Source organism: Sinocyclocheilus grahami, unplaced genomic scaffold (genome assembly GCF_001515645.1).
Source record: "Sinocyclocheilus grahami isolate Dianchi unplaced genomic scaffold, SAMN03320097.WGS_v1.1 scaffold58.1, whole genome shotgun sequence".
Classification (NCBI taxonomy): domain Eukaryota; kingdom Metazoa; phylum Chordata; class Actinopteri; order Cypriniformes; family Cyprinidae; genus Sinocyclocheilus; species Sinocyclocheilus grahami.
This window is the reverse complement of record NW_015505237.1, coordinates 3177668-3203383: the sequence shown is the minus strand read 5'-3', so window position 1 is coordinate 3203383 and position 25716 is coordinate 3177668. Positions and strand designations below refer to the sequence as shown.

The 25716-nt window shown below is 36.6% G+C and overlaps 4 protein-coding genes across 6 annotated transcripts in view; 1 reads left to right on the top strand and 3 right to left on the bottom strand.

Annotated features, from left to right (window-relative positions):
* Window positions 1-3678: 3678 nt before the first annotated feature.
* Window positions 3679-13113, bottom strand: sh3bp5lb (SH3-binding domain protein 5-like, b). Of its 3 annotated transcripts, none has more exons than XM_016270872.1 (7): window positions 12953-13113; window positions 12618-12870; window positions 12307-12369; window positions 10670-10798; window positions 7359-7520; window positions 4887-5060; window positions 3679-4474 (listed from the first exon to the last, which is right to left on the bottom strand). In XM_016270872.1, the coding sequence occupies exons 2-7, from the start codon at window positions 12861-12863 to the stop codon at window positions 3860-3862; spliced, it is 1389 nt and encodes a 462-aa protein (XP_016126358.1). In that variant the 5' UTR covers window positions 12864-12870; window positions 12953-13113; the 3' UTR covers window positions 3679-3859. The 3 variants fall into 3 exon arrangements, with proteins under 3 accessions (XP_016126358.1, XP_016126356.1, XP_016126357.1); XM_016270870.1 differs by having other exon boundaries at window positions 12618-12892; window positions 12979-13113; XM_016270871.1 differs by having other exon boundaries at window positions 12618-13113.
* An 807-nt stretch (window positions 13114-13920) lies between these two features.
* On the bottom strand, window positions 13921-22115 carry LOC107584301 (general transcription factor IIH subunit 4-like). The gene is made up of 14 exons (XM_016270866.1): window positions 21971-22115; window positions 21510-21625; window positions 21114-21218; window positions 20468-20599; window positions 20203-20388; window positions 20012-20120; window positions 18122-18190; window positions 17866-17949; window positions 16885-17053; window positions 16672-16802; window positions 16522-16569; window positions 15010-15088; window positions 14507-14568; window positions 13921-14400 (listed from the first exon to the last, which is right to left on the bottom strand). The coding sequence occupies exons 2-14, from the start codon at window positions 21623-21625 to the stop codon at window positions 14290-14292; spliced, it is 1401 nt and encodes a 466-aa protein (XP_016126352.1). The 5' UTR covers window positions 21971-22115; the 3' UTR covers window positions 13921-14289.
* A 179-nt stretch (window positions 22116-22294) lies between these two features.
* LOC107584303 (DNA-directed RNA polymerase I subunit RPA12-like) lies at window positions 22295-24324 on the bottom strand. The gene is made up of 5 exons (XM_016270869.1): window positions 24243-24324; window positions 24019-24138; window positions 23802-23905; window positions 23581-23690; window positions 22295-22408 (listed from the first exon to the last, which is right to left on the bottom strand). The coding sequence occupies exons 2-5, from the start codon at window positions 24134-24136 to the stop codon at window positions 22384-22386; spliced, it is 357 nt and encodes a 118-aa protein (XP_016126355.1). The 5' UTR covers window positions 24137-24138; window positions 24243-24324; the 3' UTR covers window positions 22295-22383.
* Window positions 24325-24377: 53 nt separating this feature from the next.
* The window catches only part of LOC107584302 (spliceosome RNA helicase DDX39B-like), a 10116-nt gene continuing 8777 nt past the window's right edge, over window positions 24378-25716 (top strand). The window contains exon 1 of the mRNA XM_016270867.1: window positions 24378-24452. The gene's annotated coding sequence lies outside the window, so the exon portion shown is untranslated. The remainder of the gene's footprint in view (window positions 24453-25716) is intronic.

The window sequence follows — 25716 nt, the reverse complement described above, 5'->3', positions numbered from 1 at the left end:
TAGTCATAATTACAATAAATAATGTCGACATTGAGAGATAAAGAATAACACTGTAAGAAAGATTTTTAGTTTGAATGTTGCAATTGTAAGAAATAGTTGCAATGATAGGATATAAAGTCGCACTTACAAGAAAAGAGTCAAAAATTGAGAGATATAGAGTCACATTTTGTTAATTGAGACAGTCGCAATTATGACAAATAAACTTGCAATTGTGAGTCACAATGAGTTAGTGTCGACGCATTACAAAAAACAAAGTCAAAACTTTGACGTATAATTACATTGTGAGATATAAAAACATATCTTCTGATATAAAGTCACAATTGGGAGATACAAAGTAGCAATTAATAACCTTCCATACTCCACACTCCAAGTGAGATTAAATAAGAAAAAGAAGATCATAGTCGTTAAATTCAAGTTTTAATATCTCGAACTGTGCAATAAATTAACATTTACAGAATAAGTTACAGTATCGGTCACGTAAGGATTAATTGTATTTATCATACATCAGCTTGTGTGACCTAATGAATGGAGAGAGACAGCAGCATACTGGATTAACTCTACAGATCATCATATATTTACTATGAGGAGAGGTGAGGAATCTGTACACAGCAGGTTATGATGGGGGAAGGATGGATTTACAAGGTTTGTGGACAAAAACTACAACAATTACAAAAAAAAAAAAAAAAAAACATTCTGTAAACAAAACTGTACTGTCCACAGCACGGTTTGTTCAACAGCTAGCATTTTACATGATTTCAAAGTGTATATCTGCAAAACACAGTTGCGTCATCAAGTACACATCACTCAGTCGCTCCACTTTTGTTCTATTTACTCAACTTTTCTTGTAAAAATCCAGCAGAACTGACACACTTGTAAAAATTTTCGGCCATTTTTTTCATTCCTCGACTGACCTAAAATCTCTCAAAAAGATCAAAATCAATAAAAACAGTACAGTAAAATATATCATAAATGCCATTACATGTTGCACAAAATAATACCAACTGACAGCCAAATAAAATAATAAAAACAAAATATTCCAGATATCTACACTTGATGAGAGAGACCTGGAGATGGGAACCAAATACAGCAATATTATAAAAAAATATATTCCAGGTTACATACAGGTTAAGTCAGTGTCAATCAGGAAAGTGTAAAACCGCACCCATAGACCTCCACTGTAAGAGCATTTCCCTTTTCTGAGGTAACAGAAAGAGATGTGAGTTTGATCTGCAATGTTCAGTCCAGTTCTCACTTGTTTTCCCTCTCTCTCGCATTGTGTGAAGTGTCTTTTCTGCCTTTTTTCCCCTGTTCCCTGACCGACAGTGAAACAGTAACCAAGAAAAGACAGGATCAGAGCATGAGAACTACAAATCCCTGCGGACTGACTAAAATAAATACTGTGCAGTGTTACAGTAATGCCACATCAGTCAGTGTAGTGTGTTAATATTCTCCTTCCTCTCAATTACTCGATTTCTTATGTCCAAAAATGTTTTCAATATAATGTCTGAATCTTAGTCACCACAGCTGGAGGAGCTTTCCACTCATTTGAACCGTGTGGTAGGACTATTAGTTATGTAAGCCAGTTTCCACCATTTTCAGTAAAAAAATAAATAATAATATAAATAAATAAATAAATAAAATGAAGAAGACTTTCTTGCAATTCCGTGAATTAAAATCACAAAACTTGCAAATGTGACTGTCTCATAATTGCAACTATAGGTCTCACAATGTCACAATTGGCCTCATTCATGAAACATGAACAGAATTTTTTGGGGTCTAAATTGTTCGTAAAGCCACTCTGACGTCGTGAAATATAAAATATAACAAAATTAATATTAGTTAAATATGAAAATAAATTTCATTCATAAAACAAAAATGATTGAAAACAGCTGCATAGTCCTAATTCAATTATGCTAATTGTGGGATTCATTTCAATGTTTTATTATCAAATCTGAGGTTTGAAGCATTTGTGAATCTGAAGAAGAGTTTTCTGGAAGGTCCATTATATGTGCAAATTACTCCAAATTTACTCATATATTTACAAAAGTTTAATGAATGAGGCCCACTGTGACTTTATTTCTCTTAAAGGAGTAGTTCACTCCAGAATAAAAAAATCCTGATAATTTACTCACCCAAGATGTTCATGTCTTTCTTTTTTCAGTCAAAAAGAAATTAAGGTTTTTGAGGAAAACATTCCAGGGTTTCTCCATATATGGACTATAGTGGACCAACAGGTTAAAGGTTCAAATTGTAGCTTCAATGCAGCTTCAAACGGTCTTATCCAGCGAAACAATCGGTCATTTTCTATATAATAAAACTTACATTCTTTTTATCCACAAATGCTTGCCTTGCACTAGCTTTGTGATATGCGATGATTGAAGTCATGGACGCGCATCACAGAGCTACTGCAAGACAAGCATTTGTGGTTAAAAAAATTTTTTTGAGGAAAATGAGCGATTGTTTCACTAGATAAGACCCTTTGAAGCTGCATTGAAACTGCAATTAGCACCTTCAACCCGTTGGTCCCTGTTGAAGTCCACTATATGGAGAAAAATCCCTAAATGTTTTCCTCAAAAACCTTCATTTCTTTGCGACTGAAGAAAGCCATGAACATTTGGATGACATGGGGGTGAGTAAATTATCAGGACATTTTCTGGAGTGAACTAATCCTTTAACGGTGACAAAATTGATGTTGATCTACAATTACCAATTTTTCTTTTTTACTCTCAGGTGGAAATGGACTTCCATAGTTAGTGCTGTTAAAGATGGAGTGTGTAATTTTTGTTGATATTCTTTAACTTAATGTGCAGCAAAAATCAAGCTATTAGTATGTTGATTTCTCCGAAACGTGTAAACTCTTTTTGAGTGTCCAGACCAGCCTGATACGGCAACACTGGCTCAACCAATGGCATAAGTTTGGGGGCGGATCATCTAACCAATGACAGAGAGTGTTTCGGGAAACCTGTATGTTTTTGCAATTCCATTAAGTGCTATAAGGGGCGCTGAAATTACACACTTCACCTTTAAAGGGATAGTTCACCCAAAAATGAAAATTCTGTCATTAATTACTCACCCTCATGTCATTCCAAACCTGTAAGACCTTCATTCATCTTCAGAACACAAATTAAGATATTTTTGATGAAATCCGAGAGTTCTCTGACCCTGCATAGACAGCAATGCAACTAAAATGTTCCCAGACCCAGAAACATATAAGGACATCGGTAAAACAGTCTATGTGACATCAGTGGTTAAACTGTAATTTTTACGAAGCTATGAGAATACTTTTTGTGTGCAAATAAAACTAAAACAACGACTTTATTTAACATTTCTTCTACCCCGAGTTACCATCTTTCGTCATTATAGAGAATACCACATGCGTTGTTTACGTGCAGAGGAATGCACACTCATGCATCATAGTACTTTCGATAATGGCAGACGATGGTAACTCAGGGTTATTTTTGTTTTCTTTGTACACAAAAAGTATTCTCGTAGCTTCGTAAAATTATGGATGAACCACTGATGTCACATGGACTATTTTAACGATGACCTTACTACTGTATGTTTCTGGGCCTAAAATTTCAGTTGAGTTGGAGGGTCAGAGAGCTCTCGGATTTCATCAAAAAAAATCTTCATTTGTGTTCCGAAGATGAACGAAGGTCTTACGGGTTTAGAACGACATGAGGGTGAGTAATTAATGACAGAATTTTCATTTTTGGGTGAACTATCCCTTTAAGAATGCAGAGTGTTTTCAGTCTGATTCATTTGTAGTCAGTTGAGAGTCTCGCCTAGAAGCCTGCAGGCAAGCTTTAGCCCTCCAAGATTGGGGTGGAGTAACAGGCAACTCTAATTTCCTGTTTCCTCACAAACTAACACTTCTGTGGTGCTGCTTCACAAAGCTCTCTCGCTCTCCATCTCTCTGCTGTCTGTCCGTCCCTGAGGCACCTTTCTCTGCGTCCTGTCTCGAGAGGTTCACCACCTCTCTCGCTACTATTCTATCGTCGACCCTAAATCCTCTCTCGCTCTCTGCCTCTTTCTCCTCACCTATTATACTTCCGACGTCACTAAGGTCGCCCAAGTGCTCCACAGAATCGAACTTCTCCAGGTCGGAGGCGATGGTTTGCAGGCTGATGACTGACATGGAGTCAGAACCCACCTTCTCTCTCCGGCCCCACCCCACATCCCTGTGTTTCTCCACCCACTGCCTGGTTTTCTCCTGATCGGCCCAGTCATTATCCATTAAAGGATTGGCCACCACCCCTGCATACGCCCCTGCCTGGATTACTCCCTCAGACTCCGCCCCCACTGGAGAGCTCCGCCCCCCACGGGCTCTGTTTCGCTCTTTGGCGGCATGAATGCGCCCTCTTTGCGCATGGATGTGCTCGCTGATTTGCTCAAGGTTGCGGAGGGCAACAGAATATCGGGTCTTCACCTTCGCCACCCGTTCCTCCAACTGGACGACTTTGGACTTGTGCTCCTGTTAATGAGTGATGATAATCATAGCACAATGGATAAAAAAAGACAAACAATTTGTCATGTTTATGCACCAAATATATTAATGACATTATGGTAACCAGATAATCATCCAATCAGAAAAATGTTTTATAATATTTAGGGATGCACTAATATTTAAATTCAACCCAATTTTTCTTTTTTTTCTGTTATGGCCAATAACCACTAATTGGCTGATGTTAGAAAAAGTTTACTTCTTTATACTACAAAATGTAATAGACTAACTAAAAAAAATGAATAGTTTGTATGCTACAAGTCAAGTTTCTATTCATTCTGCCCACCCCTAGTTTGCATTTCATAAAGGATTTCATTTTGTAACTTAAATCGATATGGCCAGCAGACTACCTTTACAGCAGAGGCCAGTCTCTGATGCATACCTCTAAGATGTGGTTGAACTGAGCCTTGAGCTCAAAATAAGGCTTGGACTTGATAATGACCCTCTTAAGAGCCTTCTGCAAAGTCTGCACACGTGCTTCTGCTTCCTGACAAAGCTGAGTGACACGCTGGTGCTCCCTCTCGCTCCTCAAACGCTCCTCTTCTGCCTCGTTCACCTGAAAACAGAAACATGTCAAACGTAATATCCTGTTCTGTTCTCAACGGACATTTAATCGAATTTATTCTCTTATCTTTCTGTATCATTCACACAAACACTTGACAAGTCAATATCGCATCAACCCTGTCAATAACAGAGTATTCTTAAGAGTTTGTAGAAACGTACAGAGGAAGATAACATTCAGGAATGTTAAAGGTACAGTACTTCAGTATCAAGTTCATACTAACAGTTAAAGGGGTCATATGATGCTATTTAAATGTTTCCTGATCCTGGGAGAGTAGACTACAATGCCGGCTGTTCTGACTCACAGACTGCAAGTACGTTTTTCATATTTAAAGAATTTGCCACTGATGATTCAAACGAGAGTTTTGAGCAGTGTAGAGTAGCGTTTGCAGTTTGTCATTTCTCCGATCACAAATGCAGACATGGTTTTATGTTTACGCGGTGCGATGCAATGCAACGCGTAAAAAGGCCGTATAAGTCATTATAATCCGTAATTATGTCCCCACTGGATGCAACAAATGCCTCGTTTATAATGGGTTTTACTGGTTTTGTCTCGTCGTGCATCACAGGCTCACGTCGCACACACGGCATCACAGTATGGTGAGGGGCGTAACTTTTCCGTCACAGGCTTGAGGTATTCAACCAATCACAACGCACTGGATAGCTGGCCAATCAGAGCACACCTTGCTTTTCAGACCGATGAGCTTTGTGAAAATCGTCGCATTTCAGAAAGGTGGGGCATAGAGGAGAAACAATAATGTACAGTATGTGGAAAATAATGTGTTTTTTGAACCTTAAACCACAAACACATTTCATTACACCAAATACACAAAATAATGTTCTTTTTAGCAACATCATATGACCCCTTTAAAGAAAATTCAACAATATCAATTGGTCTACAGTGTGAATGTCCAATATATTTCTGAGTGTTTACTTTGCTGTTTTTGAAACTTTCACAGTTAACTTTATTTGTATAAATAAATACAAATTTGTTTATTTGTTCTATTGTTTTTAGTTGTTCCATTACTGGTAATTTGTTTCTTTATTCTATATTTTATTACTGATTGTTAAAATGGTAGAGTCAATTGAAAACTTTTTTGTTAACTTTAAGTTAACATGAATTGCCTGAAAAACCCATTTTATTTCTGTAATATGATGCATTTCAAAATAAGGCAGGATACTGAATGAGAGAAAAAAAATCAAGACTTTTTTTTAATCTGGCAATTGAATAAATTGTTAAAAGAGGGCATTACAAAACAGAATGGAGCCAGACTGAATGTGAGTTTGCTGAAATAACTATCTGGCTATCCAGAAAACCATTCGGCCTAAGTGACATCAGGAGAAAAGTCATTGCAGACAAAGTTTTTACACTTGGATTAAAGATAACAAAGACAATTTTATTCTTTGGAATAACATGCACCAATAAATCATTCACAATAAGACCAGGCATATCCAATGTTCTGTTCTGTTGTAATTTGTTTCTTTGATATTTTTATTACTGACCGTTTAGTCAAATGATTAATTAAAAAACTTGAACCATTGTTTACTTAATTTGTTCTTTGTTCTATTGTTGCTATTCTACTGCATGCAATTTGTTACTTTATTCTTTTTATTACTGACTATTTACTTGAATGGTTAATTTGAAAACGTCAAGCACTGTTATTTGTATTTTTGTTCCATTCCTTGTTATTTTTCTGTACTTTATTACTGGCTGTTCACTTGAATGATTAATTTATAAACCTGAATCAGTGTTTATTTAATTTGCAACTTTCACTTGAATGATTTATTGAAAAACCTGAGGCAATAATTGTAAAAAAGTGAGTACGTTTAACAGTATTTATGTATTTTCAATGCTACTGGAATTGGCATCAAGAATCTTGAAAATTCACTAGCATTAATATTGACTACTGAAGATTTGGTGACAACCCAACTGGAAACTAAAACTGTAGGATGATTTCACATCAAAGAAGTGCTGCTTACATTTTACTGGCAGGGTTTGAATAAAACATAAATGAAGACATGTAACCTTGATCTTTAAGTGTAGGTGTGCATTCATCAGCATTATTGATTGCTCCCACTGTGACACTCAAAGCCACACTGCCATTAAAATCCACACTAACCAGCTGTGCACATTAAGATTTAACAAGGCAAACCTATAATTCTGACGATGAGGGATTGATTTTAGCAATTAAGACCTGTTGTAAACCTAAGAGCACTTGTGCTTTTGAGCAAATTTATGCCACCGCCTATTGCCGTAATTATCTAAGAGCGAAGCTGAGTCACTGTGTCGTACCTTGGCTGTGGCATGGTTTAGCATCTCTTGCCAGGTAGGGTCCAATGTGTTCCTGTCAGCCAATAAACCTTGCTCAGCCACATAAACCATCTCTCTGGCAGCTGTGTGCATGGAGACAGCCCTCTCGTACCTCAGCGCTGCCTTCTGGGTCTCCTGTTGAGCCTGTTGGTAAGGTCATCCATCATATTTCATATACAGCAATCAATCACTCAGCTCTCAACCAATCAGAGGAAGGGATGCTGACCTTACAGAGAGCCATAAAGTGAATGGGCACTGCAAATCCTTCCAAACGTTATATCAAGTTATATGCATGTAATAAAACACTAGCTACAGGATGTGGGATTAGTATGGAAGAATATAAAAAATAATATTGCTGCAGAATTGTTATGTAATAAGACAAAATACAAGAGAGATGTACTCTGTATAGCACTTCACAAACCATAAGCATCCACTTTAAATAATGAGGATGAAATGGTCAATGGGAGTTGAGGACTGTAAAGCTGACTTCCAATCATACCGCAAACAAGGCTGGATCTGAAAACCGTTTAGCTGAAAAAGCCTGGCTTGCTGTCAGTGAAAATTGCTGTGCACAGATCAGAACACCCAAACCAATCAATAAAAGTCAGGAACCGGGAATGGCAGGCCATATTTCATTGGGATAACTCGCTGGAAATATGGCATCCTCGCCAAGGATGATATCTGACTTTGGCTACGTTCACATCGACAATTGCATTTATTAGCAGACTCTTCAAATGCTCAGTTTACAGGAATCGAATGATGTCTGTATGAATGAATATCTGAAGCCAAGACTCTTTTTTATTGTTGCGATAGCCATGAATATCACATGTAAACTTAGTGACAAGCAATATAAGTAAATATATAAAATGGTGACATGCACAACTCCAGATAGTTTATGCTATATTTCTCAGCAAACCCTATCAGACAGTGTAAGACTTAAATACGAGAACTGAATTCAAAACTGTTACAGGCACTGGATCTTGCTTTATTATTAGGGATGTGCAAAAAACATATTTTCAAAATTTACCAGACTGTGGGCTGCCTGAACGACTAGTCGACTAATCAGTCTTAAGGAAGCCCTGTATAACTTGGCTGGTTTTTGGGTTCATGTGACACAGACATGTTTCTAAAGGAGGAGGCTACATAAAACGTATCCTTGTGCTCTGAGAGCAAAGAAAAAAAACTGAATGTAAAGGCCTCAAGACACATTTTTAAAAAATGTGGACTATTTTTAACTTGACATTCTGTCTTAAAAATGCAAAGCTCATGGCGACATGCTCAAACAACAGCACAAGACATGATGCCGTGCCAGAGCTATCCAACAATTGCATTTATTAGCAGACTCTTCAAATGCTCAGTTTACAGGAATCGAATGATGTCTGTATGAATGAATATCTGAAGCCAAGACTCTTTTTTATCTTTATCTTTTTTATGAATATCACATGTAAACTTAGTGACAAGCAATATAAGTAAATATATAAAATGGTGACATGCACAACTCCAGATAGTTTATGCTATATTTCTCAGCAAACCCTATCAGACAGTGTAAGACTTAAATACGAGAACTGAATTCAAAACTGTTAGAGGCACTGGATCTTGCTTTATTATTAGGGATGTGCAAAAAACATATTTTCAAAATTTACCAGACTGTGGGCTGCCTGAATCAGTCTTAAGGAAGCCCTGTATAACTTGGCTGGTTTTTGGGTCACAGACATGTTTCTAAAGGAGGAGGCTACATAAAACGTATCCTTGTGCTCTGAGAGCAAAGAAAAAAAACTGAATGTAAAGGCCTCAAGACACATTTTTTAAAAATGTGGACTATTTTTAACTTGACATTCTGTCTTAAAAATGCAAAGCTCATGGCGACATGCTCAAACAACAGCACAAGACATGATGCCGTGCCAGAGCTATCCGTCTGAATGTGTATGGCTGAAGCAGCGTTGCTCTAAAAGAGAACAATTTTAAGAAGCATCATTTTCAAGGGCATTTTGTATGCAAGCTGTCTAATACACACACACACCACACAAATATGTAATATGAAAAACAGGGGATGAGAGATGCAATACAATGAAAACGGCCGCAGCTATGGGAAACTGGTGAGGGCAGCTTCACCACAACTATGTGTCCTTCCCATATATGTACACACACTGCCTTGCAAAAGTTTGGGATCAGTAAGATTTTTTAATGTTTTTTAAAGAAATTTCTCAAGCTCACCAAGGCTGCATTTATTTGATCAAAGCAGTACTACTGTAAAACATTATTACAATTTAAAATAACTGTTTTCTATTTTAATATACTGTAAAATATCATTTATTCCTGTGATGCAGTGCTGAATTTTCAGCATCATTACTCCAGACTTCACGTGATCCTTTAAAAAAAATCACTCTAATATGCTGATTTGATCCTCATTTATTATCAGTGTTGGAAACTGTTGTGGTGCTTAATATTTTTTGGGGAACCTGTAATACCTTTTCAGGATTCTTTGATGAATAAAAAGTTCAAAAGAACAGCATTTTTCCAAAACAGAAACCTTTTCTAACAATATAAGTCTTTACTATCACTTTTTATCAATTTAACACATCCTTCCTGAATAAAAATATTAATTTCTTTCAAACAAAGAAAGAAACAAATTACTGACCCAAAAACGTTTGATTTCTGAAGGATCATGTGACACTGAAGACTGGAGTAAAGATGCTGGTGAAAATGCAGCTTTGCATCACAGAAATAAATTACATTTCAAAATGTAAGAAACTTTTATAGACCCCAAACTTTCGAACAGTAGAATTCATCTATTCAGATGTGTGTGTGTGTGTGTGTGTGTGTATATATATGTCTCTCTCTCTAGACAAATAGAGAGAGCGAACGAGATCTAAATAAACAACCACTACATTTACTGAACTTGTCTACTCATCCGCACTCAACTTATTTACAGTTTTCATGAGAGGAGCTGATGATGACCAAGTCAAAGTTTAAATTCTGTGTTGGTTCAATTGTTTTCAATTACTCTCTATAGCCTCAGCTAAACGATTTTCATCAGTTCAATTACATATTTGAAATTGGCTGCAAAATGCTAATGAAAAGTGATGTGCAAATCACATCTCGTGTTATCAGGGTTAATCACATTAACGCACTCGCTCTTTCACCATCACTGCATTGAGAAAAGTGTTCTGATTCAGCGGGAGGATTTTTCGCAATAATAAAAGACTGGAAATGAATCAGCAAACTACAAAAACATCTTTGTTATGTTATGTTCTCTTGCTCTCACACACACACACACACACACACACACACACCTCTTTAGCGAGTCTACGGGCTTCGTAGTAAGGTCTGGCTTTCTCAATGCAGGCTCCCAGCTGAGAGCCCTGAGCGTTGAGCTTGCGTGCCGAGTCTGTAAGGATCCTCCTGTAGCTGGATCTCGCTTCCTAAACAAGTGTTAGACAGAGATAATGAGAAAGAGTGAGAAAAACAATGCTCAACTTGAGTAAAACATTGTAAACAATACATACATTATTACTCTAATTTAGTGGTTCTCAACTGATGGGGACTCACAACCCAAACATGGCTCATAAAGACAATAGTAGAATAAATAATATCGAAAGAAAATATTAAAGGAAAAAATACTGCTATTTTTACATGGTGTAAATAGAATCTATCTCTATTTATGCTTAGTTAGTGCAAATAGCTGCTGCCAAATAATAAAGTTCAACACAATGCATAGTTAGGATTCCTAAATAAATTTTCAAGCCAGGGCTTGAACGCAAACATGGCTATGACTCCAACCAGACTTAACTCTCTCTCCCTCTCTTTTTTGTGTGTGTGTAAAACACTGTGTCATATACACTACCATTCAAAAGTTTGGGGTTGGTAAGATTTTTCAATGTTTTTGAAAAAGGTCTGTCATGCTCAAGACTACAGAGCAAAAATGCAGTAAAAACGGCAATATTGTGAAATATTATTACAAATAAAAATAACTGTTTTCGATTTAAATATTATTTTAAAATGTAATTTATTTCTGTGATACAAAGCTTAATTTTCAGGAGCCATCACTCTAGTCTTCAGTGTCACATGATCCTTCAGAAATCATTCTAAAAACTGATTTTCTTCTCAAAAACATTTATTATTATTATAAATATTGAAAACAGTTGTACAGCTTCATATTTTTATATAAACCATAATACTTTTTGAAGAACAGAATTTATTTGAAAAAGAAATCTTTTGTAAAATTATAAACATCTTTACTGTCAGTTTTGAAAAACTTTATGAATATTTATTAAATAATTAATTTATTTAAAAAAGTTCTTACTGACCCCAAAGTTTTGAACAGTATATTACAAAGACTGTGCCTCTGCACTTCAGCAATTTTGTGTACATCTCATTTGCTGTTGTTAAATTGAATTACTGCATTAAAGGGATAGTTCACCCAAAAATGGAAATTTGATGTTTATCTGCTGTAGGTGACGTGTATTAGAGGTAAAAAATGATATAAATACTGTTTGGTTTCTGGCACAAACCGATCGTTTCGTGTCTTAGGACATCAATGTGTGTCCTAAGGGTTTAATTTGGATTTGTCCGTGCATGTTTTTTTTTACTCTCATAGATTTTGTTACCATTGCCATGCATTATACGACTGACAGACTGCAACGGCTGGAGTTAAAAATCATCAAATGTGTTCTACTGAAGAAACAAAGCCACCTACATCTTGGATGCCCTGGGGGTAAGCAGATAAACATCACATTTTCATTTTTGGGTGAACTATCCCTTTAAGACAATAGAACAGGTGTGAAGTGATCACCATCAACTTGTGTCACCAGATTTGATGTCCAGACATTATATTGTTTAAAACTGAAGATCTCTCTTAGGCTGTGTACTGTCTAAGCACGCAGCTCACAAGATTTTGAGACACAGCATTAGTGTCATACATATTACTCACATCCAGCTGTAGTTCCACTCTGTTGATCTCATCACTGGCCTGATTCAAGTGTTCCAGCTCCTCCTGACCAATGCAAACCAGGGAGGGAAGACAGTTGACATTCATTTACTATTAATAGAAGTATTAAATAACAAACAAAGGTATATGAATGTATATAAAACCAGCAAAAACCACAGACAAACAAATCACAATAACATTTTGCTATTATAAACCATTAATTGAAGCAAAACGTGAATGATATGTATCACAGGTTACAGAGTTCAAAGTCATAGACACAATATCAAGTTTATTTTGGCTCCAAATCCTAATACCTGTATCCTGGGGTCCAGCTCTTCCTCATATTGCTCCTCATCTTCGTCAAACTCAGCCTTATCTTTCTCCGCCACCACAGTGTTCTCGGTTTCGCTCGTGGTTTCCTCGTTTCCTCCATCCCCGCTTCTGGTTTTCAGGGTGTCGTCCCTCGCCCCGGTCTCCACCGCGGCGCTCTCCTCTCTCCACTCCCCCGACTCAGGCTCCCCGGATCCGGGGGGGTTCTCACGCTGACGCCCCGGTTCCATCCGTGGCCTTGAGAACGACCCGTTTTGTTCTTATAAATCAGAATATATTAGTGCTTAAATGTTTGCCATGCCTATAAATACATATTTACCCGATAATTTGCCGGTAAAGTGCTACCTAAACTGTGAATAAGAGTCATTTAACGGCGCAGGCGTGTTGTTTGCAGCGGAGCTGACAGCGCAGATTGACCCGAGCTGAACCGTTAGCTTCGCGGCTAACTGCAGAAATCACAGCCTCTCCTGAGCTCATAAATACAGCGACAGCTCCAGCCAGACATATAGACGGTCACTGTTACTGTACCTGGTTGTGTTGATAGTTTCTCTCTCTAACTGCCTTTTTGATTTGGTCCAGGATGATCATTACAAACATTTTCCATGGAAAGTTTTCGCCTTGCTACTTATTATACTAACTATATCCAGTTATTGTTATTACTGTAAAATCAAGCTAAATTAATGTGGGACCTTCAAAAAGTATATTTGTTTTTTTCTGATATAATATATATATATATATATAAATGATGACAGCGGTGGCTAATACACAATTATCAGTTTTATTGTACTTGCAAAAACAAAGTGTAAGCTCAGTAAAATATGTGAATCTTGAGACACCTGACAAGTACACCAAGTACCTTAAAATAGCATTTGACCCTGGAAACATCAAATGTAATAAATTACATTAAAATTAAATATTTAAAAATATATTGCAGTGGGACATTATTAACATTACTTTGATAATTAAGTTCATTTTCGTATTTTTCTTATTACCATATTGCAAAGAAAATACCACATTAGCCTGTTATTTACAGTGTTTTATTATTACCGCTACTGTAACTGTTATTTTACTTCAGTGAAATAATATTACAATGTAATTCCATTCATGGGAAATTGTTTTGGAAATGGTCATGAAAATAATGTACAAATGTGCCTAAAAATAAGCATCATTTAAAATATAATTATATAATTTTAATTCATGTTATTCATCTTTTAAAAATAGCCGGAACGGGACATGTTTTTAGAAGATTCACCCATTAAGACTCTTGTCCACCATCATAAAAGCTGAAACTGAATTCTGTAATTTTCCCCCTAATTACTTGTGACTGAAATGTAAATTTCATGGCCTAAATTTCCATGTCATCAAACAAAAGAGATAGCAATCAGTGTAATCAGTATTTATTTGAGTCAGTTTACCTCAGACACAAACATGTAGCAAAGACAGACAGTACAAAAGCAAAATTAAGTCAATAAGGGAATAATAATGCACAAACTGTCTCATAAACAGCTAACGGCTTTGAACTATATAGAAAGTTTTTTTGCAGTGAAATACACAAAAATAGTGCTCATTACAGGTAACGTCTCCTGTCCATCTATAAGCTGTAATTTTTAGAATCGTTCTTAAGTGAATGATGTGTCTTTCAGGGCTGTTTTTCCTTTATGTATGGCTCTTTTGTCTCTTCCAGAATCTCTTAACCTCGCTGTGTCCATGTGGCGTCACCACTATGACCCTGTGAGCGGGGTTCTGCCAAACCAGCACACCTAAACCCTGCAGGACAGACGTTATACTGTCAGTATTCTGTGCATCACTGCAGGACAGACAGCCGCTGCTTATAAAGCACAGCAAGTACACATAGAAAGACGCTATTTTTTACCTGAGCCCTGTCCCGCAACACTTCAAAATCAGCCTGGGATAAAAACTGGTTGTATAAGACTCCTGAAAGAATGAAAAACAGAAGAAAAAAAATGCACCACTGAGATGTTTGTATATTTTCAGATGGCGTTTATGACCCCTACCCCAAACCTTATTCCAATGCAAATGTTTTATTTGCGTTACATCTCTCTAACACGCTTCTTATGCAGTCTGACATTTACATTCAAGAGAATGAACCCTGCAGGTCACCCATGGAATGGAAACAAGCTCTCTATGCCATAAAATCATCAAGATGTAATTTCTTTTTTTATTGAAATGGAGACAGCCGTTCCCAGAGGTTACATTTAAATGCAATAGCAACACTGTATTATTTAAATAACTGAAATTACTAATGTAGAAAAATAATTAAATGTAATGGTGATATTTGAAGGAAAAACAAACTAAGTAATGTAAATTTGCTTTGGAACTAGAGAGCTGGTCTCATAAGCACAAAGACACACTCACCCTCAGTGAACTGTAAGCGATCTTTCTCGAGCTCCCACAGCCTGATCTGATCTGTGATGGTTGAGGGAAGGATGGGGGTCTGAAGGACAGAACGCACATGGAAACATGTTCATGCATCAAGCAGTGACTATTTGCATAGCAGTATAGAATTTTCATGATAAGGATCACCATATTGCACAAGGGAGACACCTAAGGGACATCTAAGCCTATAAGGGGAAACTATAGAATGCTGTGAGATGACATTTTTGTAGGCCAAAACCCAGAAACAAGTTAGCATTTTTTCACAATCCTGAAGTCAATATTTTTTAGTTAAATGCTTGAAACAAGGTCTGTGGTGAACACAAGCTCAAGATATTTTCACACTTTATTCTATGGCATAAAATAAATTAATACCCCATTTGTGCTTTTTTTAAGCTTTACATTGTCTTGAAAAAAGCAGTTGCTAACCAGTGCCTAAGCGGGACTACAAAGATTGCCGAGGACATTAAAGATCACACTGAACAGGTAAATTCATCTACTCAATAGTCACCTCAACAGCCTCGTTGTGTTTATCATCACACTCTTTCAAGCTATTCTAACTCAGACTTTCAGGGAAAATGTTTTAAATAATGACTGATAGAGTTGTCGAAGCTTAAAGAGTTCAACCACAAAATAAAAATTCTGTAGTCATTTAATTACCTTCAAGTTGTTTTAAACCTGTATGAGAGTTTCTTTCAGCTGTTGAACACAAAACAAGATATTTTGAAGAATGTTGGTAACCAAACAGTTGACGGTACCCATTGACTTCCATAGTATGGTAAAGAAATACTATGCAAGTCAATGGGTACCGTCAAATGTTTGTATACCAACATTCTCCAAAATATCTTGTTTTGTGTTCAACAGCTGAAAGAAACTCTCATACAGGTTTGGAACAAAAGGAGCATGAGTAAATAATGACAGAATTTAAATTTTTGGGTGAACTATCCCTTTAATAGTGGTGATGACGTTAAAGTCATGTGACTGTGGTGTAGTTTGTTTATAGCCTATGTTTAGCTTTTTACTTCTGGCCATTGTACTTGGGTTTCCAAATTCATAAAATTTGTTTCTTTCTGAAGATGAAAAATCAACAATGAAAAAATTGTGTAAGAATCATAAACTTCTGTTGGCCACCGAGCTTATTTTCTGCTAAATTAAAAAGCCAGTGGAAAAAAATCCTATTGGCTTTCTTTTTTTTAGAGAGAACCAGAGAGCAAATTTCCAGGCTGGCCAAGAAAAATATGTCATTATTAAAGTGCTTTATGGGATTAATAGATTTTTAATGAATAGGATTAATGAGATTTTAAATTAATCAACTGGATTTTTAACACAAAAACAGTTAATTAAGCACTGCATTTAATTAATTCAAACCATTCAAACCATAAATGAATAATTATTAATATCATCCTTTCTTACATATAATCACTCAGCCCTAAAAAATGTAATTAAACCCTTTTTATTAGCACAATGGTAAAAATAAAACCTGTTAGCAATTACCTGTTTAAGCATTACTGGGTGTGCTCGGGTCCTTAAGAAGTGAATGATCTGAAATCACAAAATACATGTCCAACAGCCCTGTCATTGGAAGAACAAACCAGTCTGCAGAGCAACAGGTTGTGGGTTACAGCGACTGCGCGTGTCTCTCACCTGCTGTGCAGTTATGCCGTTAGCGATGGCCTGCTGCACCGACTCTCTGGTTACGTGGGCAACCACCAGGTTAGGAAAGCGATACAGCATCTCGCTAAATAGAGCTACTAGTGCAATCTGGAGTTCAGAGTCTGTCGGAGAGAGATGGAGGACTGATCTTGTACAGTGTATTGCATTTTAGACAAGTCAGTGTGTGTGATGTGCGTGACATACTTGTGTAGGCATATACACGGTAATTTGTTTCTACAACGATGAAGCCTGTGTCTCCTGTTCCTGATGTGGCTCCGAGTGCAGTAGAAGCCGTTCCAGAGGCAGGGTTTACTGTGACCCCTGCAGCTAGAGTTATGGCCAATCTGGTAGGGTAGTACCTCCTTGACTTCCTCTGTAAAAAGATGATGCAAACTGGTGCAACTGCTTTTTTTAGGCATATTTAAAGTCAACTTTCCAATACAATGCATTTAAAGTACTGCATAAGTAAACATTTGTGACTGAATGTTAGGATTACTACCAAATACTAACAGCACTTTAACAATGTCCCTAGTAATAAATAAATAAATGAATAGTTATTCATATTATTTATATATACACACACACTACCGTTCAAAAGTTTGGGGTCAGTAAAATATTTATTTTGAAAAAATATTTTTTATTCATCAACCACGCATTAAATTTATCATAAGTGTCAATAAAGACATTTATGTTGTTATAAAATAACATCCTACTATAAATTGTTTTATAGTCATCAAACAATCCTGACCAGAGTTTCCACAAAAATATGAAGCAGCACAACTATTTTCAAACGTCAATAACAATAAAAAAAAGTGTCTTGAGCAGCAAATCAGCATATTATTATGATTTCTGAAGGATCACATGACACTGAAGACTGGAATAATGGAAAAATCACAGGAACAAATTACATTTGAAAATACATTCAAATAGAAAACAGATATCTTAAATTGTAATAATATTTTAAAAGATTACTATTTTACTGTATTTTTAATCAAATAAATGCAGCCTTGGTGAGCATAACAGACATCTTAAACATAAAAAAACATTTGAAAAAATCTTAATTATTCCTTACTTTTGTGTGTGAGTGTGTGTGCATAAAAATACATTTTTATTATTATCTATATATTATATGTATAAGTTTGATCCTCACACAGAGCTAGTCAGCACTTTTACTTGATGACTGACCTTTCTTTGGAAAACCAGACCAAACTCTCGTAAATGCTGCAAAAATGTGAGCAGAGACTCACTCATGCCCTCCACAGAATAATCCTGCAAGAAAAACAACAATCACTCTAGTACAAAGCAAAACATTTTAATAAGCAAGCAAGCAAATCTATTTCATGGCACTATAGCAGAATGGCTTCTCTAATTTAATTACGATAAGTTATGGCTTTTAATCGATGACTCGTGTTATTTTTGACATTGTAAAAGCAACACTCACCCTACCAAGTGTGGAAAAACTCAGTTGGAACAAAAAGGAAAGAATCTCCACCAGGTCCATTCCTCTCGACTATGAAGGAGAAGATCAGACTGTTAACAAGAAGGTGGAGCCACATTTTCCAACACACTAACCACATTTACATGCAGCCTAATAATATAATCAGACTGACAACTCAACTGGAATGAAAAGTCATCATGTAAACACCTTGAGGGAATAAAAATGATTAGACTGAAAGAAGAGGTGCAAGTCTTGAATAATTCACCAAATAGGAGCGACTGGCATGCAAACATCATCAGATTCAAAAATACCTTGTGCGCATATGCAATGCAGCGCAGAAACTCTCTCACCCAGTGATCTTTGCAAATGACTCTCATCCAGATGTCTCGTTATTAAAGGCCATATGTTTTCATTAGATAGAGACATCATTTTGGGATGCTTTTTCAAATTCTTAACTTTTGTTAAGCAAAGTTAGCAATGCAAGAAGAAAGCCATGTTTTTCAGTATGCTAGAAAGGCAAACACACTGTTGTACCATGCTAAGTTGTTTATCTTTCTTCAACAGCACTCAGAAGCTTCTCGATGTTATTGCACTTTTTGCACGCACAGACATTTTATTCACAATTTCAACTGGGTACATATATGAATCTGCTGTCAGACTATTCTGTGCATGTAAACCTTCATTACATTTACATTTAGTCATTTAGCAGACGCTTTTATCCAAAGCGACTTACAAATAAGGACAATAAAAACTAACAAAAGAGCAACCATATATATGACACGTCTCGGTTAGCCTAATGCAGTACACGTAGCAAGGTGTATATATATATATATATATATATATTATACACACACACACAAAGAAAAACAAGTAGATAGAATAGAAAAAACAGAAAGCTAGTGTTTGTTTGTTTTTTTGTTGTTGTTTTTAAATAAAAATAAATAAATAAATAAATAAAAAAGAAGATAAATATAGATAAAGTAGAATTAAAATAGAATAGAAAGTGTCAAATAAAGGTGGAACATGTGTTTTTAGTCGTTCACCTTCATATGAGACATATATTATAATATGGGGTATATTTAGGGCCAGATTTGATTAAACAGGGCAAATCAGCGTGAGATCGCAATCCCATAAGCACGTCGATGAGAATGGAGAGTTCTGCGGTTGATCTACTGACAAAATGCAAATGAAAGAACAGACGCAGCCAAATCATATCCATAATGACCAACGCATAATGACCCAGAAGAACGAAACATTGCAAGACTCAAAATACACTTTTTTTTACTATATATATATATATATATATATATATATATTACACACATTTTCTCATTTTTTTAATTAATGTGTAAATATGCGTCATTTTAGACTTTCCCAATTTTTTAATGAATTAAAAGGGGGTAAATGCAGTAATAAGATGGTAACATTCAAAACTGCAATGTTTTGACCTTGATTCATTAATAAGAAGTTATTGAACAAATACAGTATGGTTTTAGCTGAAAAATAATATGTTATGACTGCTGTACAAAACAATTATTCTTTGGGTCCAAAGAACCAAAATTCACATATTTGAATGCATTTTTGAGGTTAAGATAATAGATAATAACAGTGCAAATAACAGTAATTTGACTACCGCAATCCTTAGTATGATTTATTTAAATATTCTCCTCTCATAGATGTTGTGTCTGAAAGGGAAACTCCAACAAATGCACATGCAGTTCAAGTTCAGCCTCAAAAATAAATGTGTCCACAGCTTTTCATTGTTGATTTTTCACTGTGAGTCTTCAGTAAATCCTGACAGTAGCTTTTTAACAGCCAAAAGTGGGTTTGTGCTGGTGCAAGCCGTTAGTATATCTGGTCTTTTATTGTATAGACTATATGTCCTGCACTGACCTGCGCTGTTTTGAGGTACTGCAGGGTGAAGTACCACAGCTGAGATGCTGTGTCCAGCAGCAGGAACTGAAACCCTGCTGATGTGATACAAGGAGCATCGCCAGCCTCGCTGAGAGAGGAAAAAACAGATCAAGACCTTCATGTCTGACCTACTTTAGTTGGTGCATCAGTGGAGTGATGGTGTGCTCTACCTCTTCATGAGCCCGGCCTGTATGAGGAGCTGGGACAGATCCTGGCTGACGGCTGCGCTGGGAGAGCCCACCATGAAGTGAAGGATGACCTCCCAACGCTCCATAGCATAGCGGTCGAGACTTTCGACATCCCTTGCGTGACGATCGGGGCCCAGGTTGCCGCCTTCATCTGCCCACGGTTTACCACTGACAAAGTGAACATTAGTCTAGTAGATCTGCTTCCACGACATTAAATACAGTTCTTAATCCAAACTGTGTTCCTCACCCGCCTAGAAGTGCTATTCTCAGATTGTCTTTAAACACAGGGTTGAGCACAAAGCCTTGGAGTCCACCTTGAAGGTGCTGACTGTGCCAGAGGCGTAGCCCGGTTAACACTGACACACACTGATCGTGGTCTCTAGGAAGAGCGAAGAAACACATACATTTATAAGAAAGTGATACATGACACTACCATTCGAATGTTTGGGGTGGGTAAGATGCTTTAGTAAGACGTCTCACCAAGGCTCCATTTATAGTAATATTCCAAAATATTAGTACAATTTAAAAGAACTTGTTTTCTGTTTTAATATATTTTGTAATTTATTACTGTGATGGCAATGCTGAATTTGATCAGCCATTACTCCAGTGTCACATGATCCTACAGAAATCATTTTAATATGCCGATTTGGGATACACTTTATTTTAAGGTGTCCTTGTTACAGTGTAATTATACATTAAAGTACTGAGTAATATTAATCAACTACATGTACGTACTATATGGTTAGGGTTTGGTTTAAGGTTACTTGTAATTATGCATAATTTATTATTATTAGTATAATAGTAAGTAGATGTAACATGTGTAACAAGGACACCTTAATATAAAATGTTACCCCAATTTGTATTAGAATTATAGAGCTAACTATTGTACTTACTTTTGACTGTCTTTTTTAACCCACAGCGCGACTGCAGCTTGCGGGAGTGGATGATCTAAAAACAGCATCCGCATCACATAATTCTTGGCCAGTGATGGAAGTTCCCTGTTTGAAAATGAATGAGAGTGAGCCAATCAGCATTAACCATTGTGTAAGTTTTAGTATTATAATAATAGGCATACTAGGGTGTATGCCATAACAAGTGGCACCTTAAAAAATGTGTGTTAGAAGAACTATCAGATACTTTTAGGTAAAAATTGTGTTGGCTTGAAAACTAAAGTAGGTTGTGCATTCTTCTTCTCTCTCTCTTTAATAAATGCCACTTGTATTATCTAATCAAATGACATTCATACATGTAAATATGCATGTATATTTAAAGACTAAAGCCAGATGGACCTGTAGACCGCCAGGCATGTTGCTGGGTGATTGTAGAGCCTGTCGAGGATCTCTGGACTCAATTCCTTTAGATATTCATGCAAGTTCTTGCACTGCAGCTGGACTCGAAGCTTCATCTGTTTACACAGGAGAATGAGGAGGCAAAGGATGACTTGCGTTATGACTTATTACTGTAATGAAAGGCCATGGTGAGAGATAAAAACAGCGCCTTACTGTTCATTTATAATACATGAGCAGTACCATATTGTACATAACATTTTTTGCACATAGGAATCTGTAACTGAGGCGTTAGAGCACATGCAATGGCTATAAGTTATATAAACAAAATAAACAGCAACTAATACAGTGGAGACTATATTTAATAATGTATCATTGTGCTTATTGTTGCGTGCAGTTAATGATTACAGAATTGCAGCGTTTTTCGCTTTAAAATATATTTAATATACAGTCAGTAGGCTTACCTTGTTTCACATGCGTCAGGGAGCGCAAAAGAGTGCATTAAACGAAGTTAATCATTTTATTTCTTCACAACAATTCATGTATGCATTCAGTTCTGATAGCAAGAAGCCATGTTGAATGATCACGTGACCACCGAAACGGGCGGTCTGATTGGCTAACGGGGCTAGCGTGGGGCGGGACTTCTCGGTAACCTTCTTATATAAAATATGTAATATATGGTTTTTTAAAGACATGTTTTATTGTGTATAATTAACTATATAATATAAATTCTAAATTAGCCCTGCAAAAAATGACTTCCACACACATTCTTTATTTTTTTTTATTTTGAAAACATGTACAAAGCATTTTTAATATTTCATACTATTTCAATTCTGATAACAAATCAATGCAAATGCCAACAGCAGCAGCAATTTTCTCATGAATCTTCCTTTTCTTGGAACCTGCAACAGAGAAATCAAATGAAAATGTTTGCCATCAGTGCACATATAGATCTAATGATCACTTAAAGCGGTCATATGATGCGATTTCAAGTTTTCCTTTCTCTTTGGAGTGTTACAAGCTGATAGTGCATAGATGAGATCCCTGAAGTTACAAACACTAAAGTCTCAAAACCAAAGAGATATTCTTTATCAAAGTTAAGACTCTGCCACGCCCCCCTAAAACGGCTCGTTCTAACACGCCCCCACATATCTACCTCACTATGTGGAAATATTAGCATAATGCGCCCAAATGTTCACGCAAAGAAAGAAGGCGTGGTTTCAGTAACCGCAGTTAGTGTTGAAGCAGCATGTCAGGGAGACGCTGTGTGTTTCTAGGTGAAAGCAAAAGCACTTTATTTGGCCTTCCGAAAGTAGATGCATTTAGGAATCTTTAAGATTACTTACAACAGAACAGCAATGCATTTTATGGACGACCGTTTCGTGAACCTAGGAGAGGAGGTCATTCTGACTTTGCTATGACAATCTAGCGCTTCTGAATCAGCTACTGTTTTGTTATTAGTTTAAATATTTGCTATTGACTGTTCAAATGCGGAGTTTTGCGCATCGTGTGTGTGTGCGCACGTGAGAGAGAGAGAGAGCGAGAGCAAGAGAGAGAGAGAGAGAGAGGGTCACATCACAGTGGAGTCAGCTGTCTTAACCGTGGCTTGTGTACTGCAAACACATACCAGCTTAATCACTGTGTCTGTCACGCGACTCTGTTCCCCTTTCGGGCTCTGTCTTTACATTTATTTTGAAAGATGAAGCTCGCGATTATGGTAAGGGGCGTTACATTTCCGACGAGTGCTTGCGGTGTTCGGCCAATCACAATGCACTGGGTCAGCTGGCCAATCAGAGCAGACTGCGCTTGTCGGAAGGAGGAACTTTGTAGAAAACGAAGCGTTTGAGAGAGGCGGGGCATAGAGGACCTACAATAATGTACAGTATTTGAAAAATAATGTGTTTTTTGAACATTAAAGCATGTCAACATATTCTGTTACACCAAATAATGATCTTTAAAAAAGCATCATATGACCCCTTTAATACAATGTCTAAACAACATTCAGAGCAACCTACTGGAACAAGTATAAATGGTCAAAATAAGGGTGTGTTTAAGAGCCTAACATGTAAATTACCTGCAGTGTATGCATGTGAAGAAGACCGTCTGTCCTTCATCTGCAGATCTCATCTGTCTTGTGTGATACACCATCCCTTCTTTATTACAGCGGGAACATCTCCTGTCAATCTGATGGAAAGTTTGTGGACAATGAGAAACAGGTCAAATGTCTATTGGGTGATATTCCAAACAGAACCAACGATATGTAAGAATCAATCACTGTATTTTGAAATAACTTACCACAGGCCCCTTCAGCTCAGCATCCTTTTCGCTGTCAACAGTGCTGGAGATCTGATCCAGAGGATTAAACACCACCGATGATTTAATAACTTGACCTGTGAATTCTGAGAGAGAATCCTACAGCTAAATTATTACATAAACTTACTGATTGATCATAAACCTCTGCTGCTGGGTGTGGTGACATATACAAAATGTTCAATAACTTATACTCTCTCACCTCGAACAGGGATTTTGAAAGAGCACCGTGGGCAGGTAATGGTATTTTCCCTGCCAGGCACTGGAAGAATATTCCCACATTCCGGGCAAAAGTTGAGATCACCACTAAAACATGACATTTCTGAAAAAAGAAGACAGAGAGTTACACACAACAGCCGCTGCGTTCACAACAAGATGCGTCAGGGTGTCAGTAACTACACGTGTATCCACATGAACAGAACTCACTTATTAAAGCTCAGACACAACGGCCTTAAACGTGCAATAGCTTCGCTAGAATCAATAACAATGACCAGATTTCTTGTCTATAATCAGTTCATGCAGTTCCACATGTTGGGTCCTTCGTCGAAACAGTCGATTGGTCGCGGGTTGATGACGCCGTCGCCAGCCTCTCTAGCAGGTGCAGAGCAGTTCAGCTGCTTCATACAGTGTTTCGAGGTAACTGCGACAGTTTAGCGCTATATACACCATCTAAATAAACACTGGAAGAGATAATAGTCGCTTCTGAAAACACACGGGAATGTGGCGCTACAGTCAGCGTATGGCCCGCTGTATCTCTTGGGCTAACGCTAATATATTTAGTATAGTTTGCTAGTTTGACCTGCCCCCTTAATAACTCGCCTGTCAATTAACATAAAACAACAGCTTTAAGTGAATGTTCATTTTTAGCAGTTGTAATACTAGAGAATGTGATTTTATTTTTAATAGCTTGTCTTAAGAATGGTTGATGAGCTACAGTGTAATTATGGCCTGTTATCAAGTCGAGTAAAACAACACGCAGATTTAGTTCTAATTAATTTATGATGTATTGTTACTTATGAATAATTATGTCAGCAATTAAAATGTATATAGAGTTTATAGTATTTGTTAGTATATTTGATAACGTTATGTGTGTGTGTGTGGTGCGTGTTAATAATCATGTTATCAAATATAATAAAATGAATGTGTGTGTGTATATATATATATATGTATGTTGACTACTGTGTGTGTATATATATATATATATATATATATATATATATGTATATATGCACAAAAGCAGTCTTAAGTCGCTGGGGTATATTTGTAGCAATCGCCAAAAATACATCATATGGGTCAAAATTATTGATTTTTCTTTTATGCCAAAAAACATTAGGATATTAAGTGAAGATCATGTTCCGTGAAGATATTTAGTAAATTTCCTACCGTAAATATATCAAAACTTATTTTTTTTATTAGTAATATGCATTGCCAAGGGCTTTATTTGCACAACTTTAAAGGCGATTTTCTCAAAATTTAGATTTTGTTTTGCAACCTCAGGTTCCAGATTTCCAAATATTTGTTTCTCGGCCAAATATTGTCCTATCATAACAAACCATTCATCAATGGAAAGCTTATTTATTCAGATGGTGTATAAATCTCAATTTCAAAAAATTTACCCTTATGGCTGCACTGTAAAAAAAAATCTGTTAAATATACGGTAAAAAACCGGCAGCTGTGGTTGCCGGAATTTTACCGTAAAAAATACGGTAGCAACGTTTTAGGTTTTAACTTAAATTTACAGTTAAATACCGTAATTTCATTAACTGATATAATGTATACCAACCTATTGAAGTACTGAAATCTGTTTTGTACCTTTGTAATACACTGATAACCACCAAATGCAGGAGGTGATGAGAAAGTCACATGATGAACCAAAGCCCATCACAAGCAGCTTTTAAAT

Bases quoted from the DNA above. Each gene is read 5' to 3' on its own strand.
- sh3bp5lb (XM_016270870.1), bottom strand. From the start codon at position 13,000: ATGACTCTTATTCACAGTTTAG. The intron at 12,893-12,978 runs GTAGCACTTTAC...CTGATTTATAAG, and splicing joins GACTCTTATTCACAGTTTAG to AACAAAACGGGTCGTTCTCA. The intron at 4,475-4,886 runs GTATGCATCAGA...ACTCATTAACAG, and splicing joins AGTTCAACCACATCTTAGAG to GAGCACAAGTCCAAAGTCGT.
- LOC107584301 (XM_016270866.1), bottom strand. From the start codon at position 21,625: ATGAAGCTTCGAGTCCAGCTGCAGTGCAAGAACTTGCATGAATATCTA. The intron at 16,803-16,884 runs GTATGTCACGCA...TCTCTCCGACAG, and splicing joins CCGTGTATATGCCTACACAA to ACTCTGAACTCCAGATTGCA. The intron at 15,089-16,521 runs GTAATTGCTAAC...TCTGTCCTTCAG, and splicing joins ACCCAGTAATGCTTAAACAG to ACCCCCATCCTTCCCTCAAC.
- LOC107584303 (XM_016270869.1), bottom strand. From the start codon at position 24,136: ATGTCATGTTTTAGTGGTGATCTCAACTTTTGCCCGGAATGTGGGAAT. The intron at 23,691-23,801 runs GTAAGTTATTTC...ACTTTCCATCAG, and splicing joins CTGAGCTGAAGGGGCCTGTG to ATTGACAGGAGATGTTCCCG. The intron at 22,409-23,580 runs GTAATTTACATG...TCTCTGTTGCAG, and splicing joins TTCACATGCATACACTGCAG to GTTCCAAGAAAAGGAAGATT.